This window comes from Megalobrama amblycephala, linkage group LG22 (genome assembly GCF_018812025.1).
Source record: "Megalobrama amblycephala isolate DHTTF-2021 linkage group LG22, ASM1881202v1, whole genome shotgun sequence".
Lineage (NCBI taxonomy): Eukaryota > Metazoa > Chordata > Actinopteri > Cypriniformes > Xenocyprididae > Megalobrama > Megalobrama amblycephala.
Window position 1 is genome coordinate 2,546,287 of NC_063065.1, and position 7,333 is coordinate 2,553,619.

Sequence of the window (7,333 nt, forward strand, 5' to 3'; positions counted from 1 at the left end):
TTGTGTGAGTCGTTCCTGAAGGAGAGAAATGAGAGCCGTTCATCAGAGTCTGAGGAGATCTGCAGTTTACACAATGAGAAACTCAAACTCTTCTGTCTGGAGGACAAACAGCCAGTGTGTGTAAAGTGCATAGATTCACAGAAACATGTCAATCACACATTCAGATTTATCAGTGAAGCCGTTTCATCATATAAGGTGAGATATATTTCTGATATATAGATATATTAATGCTTCTCATAAACATACAAATGCCTCGATACTATTTTGCTTATATAGTGTATTACTCAAAAAACATTGGAGCATATTTTCATTGTAATGTTCTACACTGAAGGCAAGTCAAAGTTGAGAACCCATGTGCAGTTTTATTAGAAAATGTGGTACAAAACAAACAAAACAAAAACTGGAGACTTAAACTTGACACGTATGGCGTCAAATCCATGCCACATATATTTGCAAAAGAATAAAGTATTGCAAAAGAAAATAAAGTTTTATAATACAAAAATAAAGTATTGAGCAAAAAAGTTTTGCAAAAAAATGATTTTGCAACATATTTTTTTATGACCATACCAACTAATTCATTTACTACACTCCTTTTAATCTGCATTTCAGTGTGAGTTTGCTATACTGTTGTCCCTATGCTCTTCACTATTCTGTGTGCTTCCTGGCATTGTTTTGACATGGAGTGGAGTCAAGAAACTGGGGCGTGTTCAGCTGGCCTGACCACGCCTCCCTCAAAGTGACATCATCAGTGCATGTAAAGGGTGGGCCTTTGAATTGAAGTGGAGGAAGGTCTAACTGATGTGCAGGGTTGCCAGGTCAAAACCATCCCAAAAGTAGCATAATCACGGCACAAGTGTAAAAGTAGCCCAATTGACGTGGCAACAATGAGCCGAGCGTCGTTACATGGCCTAGCCGCTGTGTGTGACAGCTGACAGCAGACGTTTGTGAGGCGATTTTAGGGAAATGGATGCAGAAAAGTTTTATTTTTATTGGGTTTTGACATGCTTCAATGCTGGTGACAACGGGACACCGGACTTTATAAACAGGTAATATATGTATGGTTAAACTGTGTAATGTCAGTTTTATATCGTTAGCAACTATTAGTGAACCTTGTTTATATCTTATGTTAAATGTAATGTTAACTGTGAAAATATATTTTCACATGTATACATTTACTTAAATTTATTGTACAGTACTTTAGGATTTTATTCAACTCCACTCCATCTCAGAGACAAATATTGTTTTTATGTAGAACTGATGTTTTGGACATCATCAATTTCCTCCTCGAAAAACGTCCAAAAGTCCAAAATTAATGCATTTGGTCCAAGCTCCATGCTTTCCAACCCAGTCTCCCAACCTGGGGAGGGTGGCTCATTCCCGGTCAAAGATCTGTCCGCCCTCTGGAGGTGGTCCGAAAGTTGAAATTGCGATCCAGTTTCCTGTGTCAGGCTTTGTAGCCTTGTAGTCCTATTGTTCATTGGTTCCCTCTTGATTGTCTCCCTAGGTGTGTCTCATTATCTTGTTAAGCTTAGCCCTTATGTATATATAGTGCTTTTGTTTCTCTTGTTGCTTTGTCGGTTGTTGAATGTAGTGGTTGCCTGTTTGCTTGTGTTTCTGTTCTCTTGTTCCCGATTGTTTGTTTATTTTATTACTTTGTGTTCCGGTGCTCCATGCTTTTGTGTTTTGTTTCATTTATTAAAAGTCCTGCTATTAGATCCACGTCTCCATCTGCCTCCCTCAGTTCCCCGCACATTACAACATCTATCAGTATATATATAAAGTCACTGATGTAATCTTTTCTTTTCTGTGTTTTGTCTAGCATGGATCCAGTGGGAGTGAATTAGAAACTGCAGCTCTAGGGAGACCCTTCCAGCTGGGGATGCTGTATGACTGCAGGAGAGATGCTCTCGTACCAGGTAATGACTGCTGTTACCCAAAATCTGTGTAGAAAGTACAATAATTGATTTAATATTTATGGGATTGTAGTGGAGGACTTACAAAAGCAGAACAAAAGTGTACTAAAATTTTTATATTATTATTAATTCTTTTTTGTACCAGACATGTTATGTGATATATAAGATATTCTTATTATTATTATTATTATTATTGATGTTGTTGTTGTGTTTTTTTTTCTCTAAATGTATGTTTTCTTTTCATTTAATTATTTATTTTATAATGATTTCTTCCCAAGTTTGATGGCAGCATTACCATCTAAATCAAAAATCCTGGCAAAAATACAACTCTTGATTTTTTTTTTTTTTTTTTTTTGAACTTGTTGATAGCTCTGCATCATGATATTGCTTTAATGTGAGAATCCACAGATGTTGCTTATTCACCTGCTCAGAATCATCTATATAAATAAATAAACATAGGTGGATATGCCAGGAGTCAGAAATTAGAAGTCCTGCCATATTTTTATTCCACCCACTGAAGCAGATTTAAAGTTAATGAGATAATTAAGTGATTGAGTGGTGATTGACCATTATTAACCCTCTGGAGTCTGAGGCTGATTTGGGGCTTGGAGAAGTTTTGACATGCCCTGACATTTGTGCTTTTTTCAGTTGTTCATAAACATATAAATGACAAAAGTGTCATTACACTGTATTCAGCACAAACTAGGCTACAATAATATGTGAGGAACATGTATGTACATGTTTGTATTTTTGAAGGAATAATGTTTATGCGTGGTTATTGAAAAAAACAAAAAACTTAAGTCACTGAAATAAGGCCAAAAAAAGTATATTAAATCTGTGTTCACAAGACTTCTGGGTATTGGAGGTTGTAGACTAGAGTTTTTGCTTCAAAATGAGGTAAAAATTATGCTGCGTACTCCTTCATATAAAACAATATATTGATTTAGTTTTTGTAAGACACTTTTTGTCAAGAAACACAGTATGCGTGGAGGCGTGAATCATCATGAATAATGGGCCATTTACACCTGAGAAGACAAAAGAATCACATAATAATGACCTGAAATGACTTGCATATTAATGAGGCCTTTCAGTCAGGTAGGCTGTGAAAAAAACCCTCTGTAATAATGTCTCAGCTCATCATAAACAGCAATACTGTGAAATATTATTACAATTTCAAATAATGGTATTCTATTATATTCTTTAAAATATAATGTATTTCTGTGATGCAAAGTGTCTGAACAATTATGTTATCTCTATGGCATTTCATATAGGCTTTTAGCTTAAAAGCATGCACATTTGGAGAAATATTGATGGATTCTTATATATTTATGTCAATTTTCTATACTGAGAAGTAATATTTATTGTCATCACTATGAGTGCTGGATACTGTGTTTTCAATTCATACTTGCAGCCGGAGGGCGCTCTGTACACCTTTAGGCCACAAATTCATATAAAGAAGAAAAGGAACTAGGAACTAACGGCATGTCTTCTAGAGATCGCTAACCATGGCTTTAACATCCAAATAAACACTTTTCAAGACAATAAATACACGATTGAGAAAATGCATACAAGTATTGCCTCTGAATTTGTGTCTGAATAGCGCTGGCTTTCTTTAGACATAAGTGTCATTTTTTTGTCATTAGTATTCATAAGTTACAGTTAATTTTCTGAGAACTATCAGATTGGACTTCGTTCAGAGGGAGACGAGAGATCACGCATCATGTTAGTTTTCTTTATTTTACAAAAAGCACAACATTGTGTTTTTACTCTGAGTGTACACAAATAAAAGAAGACATTCTATAGTTTCAATTGATATATTACTTATGTCTCTATGACAAGAAATCACGGAGTATTTTAAGTCTGTTTTGCTGCAATGTGAAAAAAATCCTGCAAAACGTGCCGGCGCGTTTTCGGACCTCAGGGAGTTAAAGACACCTGATGATAACATGCAGAATTACCAAAGGAGAAAATCATAATTTTTAAGCCACCATCACGGATATCAGTGTTTGCTTTAGTTGAGCTCTTGTCCCTTGACTTTTTAATATTAGATCTTGTTTGGCTGCTGTAACCGAGCCATAACAGCCAGACAAGCAAAGATAAAAGATGATCAGGTGGTGTTGGTTATGTTTTCACATGATCATTATTTGACCTGAATCACTGAACTCATTTAGAGCTCAATCTCTGAGTTAGATTGACATTATTGATTACAGCAGCACTGTGATTCTACAGCAGAAGATCAGCTTTATCAATATAATCAAAAGGATTTAGCAAAAGTTGCTTTTTAAAAAAACAAAAAAACAAAAACAAAAAAACAATTGCGTTAGGCACACACAGACAACACGAATCAGTGTATGAATCTCAACTATTAACATCAGTAAACAAGCTACTAAAAAGTTACATAAAAACAGCAAATAATAAAATAGTGAGAATAAAGGAAATTACTAAAACAATTCAGCTCATAATTTATTCATGCAGCAATGCATGATGGGAGCCATGGATGAATTTTGATTGGTAGTGTAGCGGGTACAGGATCTCCATATCAGCTGACAGTTAAGCATTTCCAGCAACCTGTGGAATGGTGGAATAAAGACAGGACAACAATGTGGGTGTGATCAGCTCCAGTCTTGCTGGGTTATGACGATCAATGCAGCAGACCCATCACAACACACTGCACTCACATAGCACCCTCTACTGGTCTGGCAGAACCACCATTTCCTCAATGTATTTTCACATACAGAGAATATATCAAATACATCAATTGTGACGAACCAACAATTGGGGGATCACAGTGGCACCCAGAATGCACTGCAACATGCTTTATTATTCTCACCACTGTTGAGATTCATAGGCTGATTCTTGATGACTGTGTCTCTAAATGAAAGATATTTTTTTTAAATCACAATTTTTAAGAAACCCTTTGGATTATATTGATAAAGCTGATCTTGTGCTGTAGATTCACAGTGCTGCTGTAATCAATAATGTCAATCTAACTCAGAGATTGGGCTCTAAATGAGTTCAGTGATTCAGATCAAGTAATGATTATGTGAAAACATAACCAACACCACCTTATAACTCATTTACAGCCCCAAAAAATATATAATATAAAAAAAAAAAATCAAGGGTCAAGAGCTCAGCTAAAGCAAACCCTTATCTCCAAGGCAGTGACTAAAAAAATTTGATTTTTCTCCTTTGGTGATTCTGCTTGTTATCATCAGGTGTCTTCAGTAACGGTCAATCATCACTCAGTTAATCACTTAATTATCTCATTAACTTTAACACTGCTTCAGTGGGTGGAATAAAAATATGGCAGGACTTTTACTTTCTGACCCCTGAAATGTCCACCTCTGTAAATAAGCATGGAAGATAATGGCCAGTGGGAGCAAGAAACAAAAACTAGTGTGGTGTTGTTATACTGAGAGAAAGTACAGCAACTGGGAGTTTTTAGACATTTAAAGTTATAAAATAACATCTTTTCTCCATTACAGGAATCAGACTTTGGAGTAAAGAGCAGCTGCAGCAGAACATAATCACTAAACCTCAAATTAATACAGATTTCACAGTCACAGCTTCAGATTCGATTGAGGAAAAAACTAGATTACTGAAAGTTGATGGATGTCTGAAACTGAGTCTTTTAGGTGGACTCATCAATGTAGAAGGTGCTGGAAATTATCTCAAGGACACCAAGAAATCATTCAGTCAACAGAGACTGACATTACATTATCATTCAACCACTAAGTTTGAAGAGCTGATCATAAACCACTTTGCTTCTGGAGACATGGCTCACTATGAGAATGAAGTAGCCACACATGTAGTGACAGCAGTGCTGTACGGAGCAGATGCCTGCTTTGTTTTTGACAGAGAAGTTTCTTCAGATGAAGACAAAATGAAGATAGCTGGAGATGTAAAAGCTGCATTCGAGCTGCTAAAAGGCATTTCAGTTGGTGCAAACATTAATCTGAATGACAATCTGAAGACTGTTGCCCAAAAATTCAAGTGTACATTTTATGGCGACTTCCAGCTTCCATGTAACCCGACCTCTTTTGAAGATGCAATGAAGGTTTTTGAAGATCTTCCAAAACTGCTGGGAGAAAAAAATAAGTTTGCAGTTCCTCTGAGAGTTTGGCTTTATCCTTTGGACAAACTTTTCTCAAGAGCTGTAAAGTTTCAACATGAAATCAGCACAGGTTTAAGCACAGACATTGAATCTGTTATTGAGAGTTTAAGTACGACTGAGATGAAATGCAGTGATCTTCTGACAGACACGCCTGCTTCGACATTTACTGCATTTCATGACAAAGTCAATGACATGAAGAAAACTGCTACCAGTTCAGATTGAGTCTCGTGAAGAAACTTGGATCTCTCTTACCAAAGACATGTGGAAAATTGATAGAGGATTCAGCATTGATAGATCTTCTACATGAACACAAGGAATCTCCATTTGAAAGAAGCGCTCTTGAACAATGGCTGAAAGAGAAAGAGGAAGAATCTGACATCATTAAATCATTGCTCACACAACTGAATAATTTTGGAGCAATAGTAGAAAACAACCTCAATAAAAATTTAATGAATCTGGAAGTTAAACATTTAGTCAGCTACACTTTCACATCATTGAGCTGGACAGATGAGCTGCTTTCTAAACAAAAGGCCTTCCTGAGTCCTTCAACAACAGGAAAAAATGAAGAGAAAAACTCTGAAACTGAACACAAGACTTGGGTCGCACCTGACATCCAAAAGACAATAAGGAACAACTTGAAGGTTTTTAAAAACTTGATTGATTTAAATGATTGTACATCAGCCAAATTCATTGTTGCATCAAAAGAAATTGAAAAATAATCCAGGTTCCTGCATACTGCTGTATGAAAATGAATCTAATGAAGCTGTTTGCTTCACTCCTCCATCAAAACCAGACTGTCCAATCATTGAAGATGTCAGATGTACTCAAGTGGTTCTGAAAGTGTCTCCACCGTGTCCTGCTACAGAGGAACTCAAACTACTGTACAAAATGAAGGAAGAGGAAGACTGGAGATCTCAAACTGTGTCAAAGAACCAGAATACAGTTACTCTGACTGATCTCAGACCAGATACTGAGTACAATATTAAATGTGCAGCAGTGGGAAAACTCAACTACACCGTAGACAGTGATGTGACGCGTCTCACAGTCATAAACCAGAATCTCATCAAGACCAGTGTCACCATAGAGGTATGATTGTCAGTCATGAAATAGCAACCAAAAATGTATTTTTATCACTTGCTGTTATTTTAATCTTAAGATCTTAGTCTTAATCATCATGCATTGGTCTGATGGCCACTTGAAAAGCATTGCTGATAATATCTCACCCAGATAGCAACTTTGTGTCGGCCCACATCTTTGGGCGGACCGCTCCTGTTTGCAAGATCTGGGCCACAAGCAGGCCATAGCA

General features: G+C 36.5%; 1 protein-coding gene across 1 annotated transcript; it reads left to right on the plus strand.

Annotated features, from left to right (window-relative positions):
- Positions 1–365: 365 nt before the first annotated feature.
- LOC125258547 (verrucotoxin subunit beta-like) lies at positions 366–6,249 on the plus strand. Its single transcript, XM_048175534.1, has 2 exons — positions 366–1,916; positions 5,399–6,249. Exons 1-2 carry the CDS (start codon positions 1,880–1,882, stop codon positions 6,247–6,249), a joined length of 888 nt encoding a protein of 295 aa, XP_048031491.1. The 5' UTR covers positions 366–1,879.
- The last annotated feature ends 1,084 nt before the right edge of the window (positions 6,250–7,333 follow it).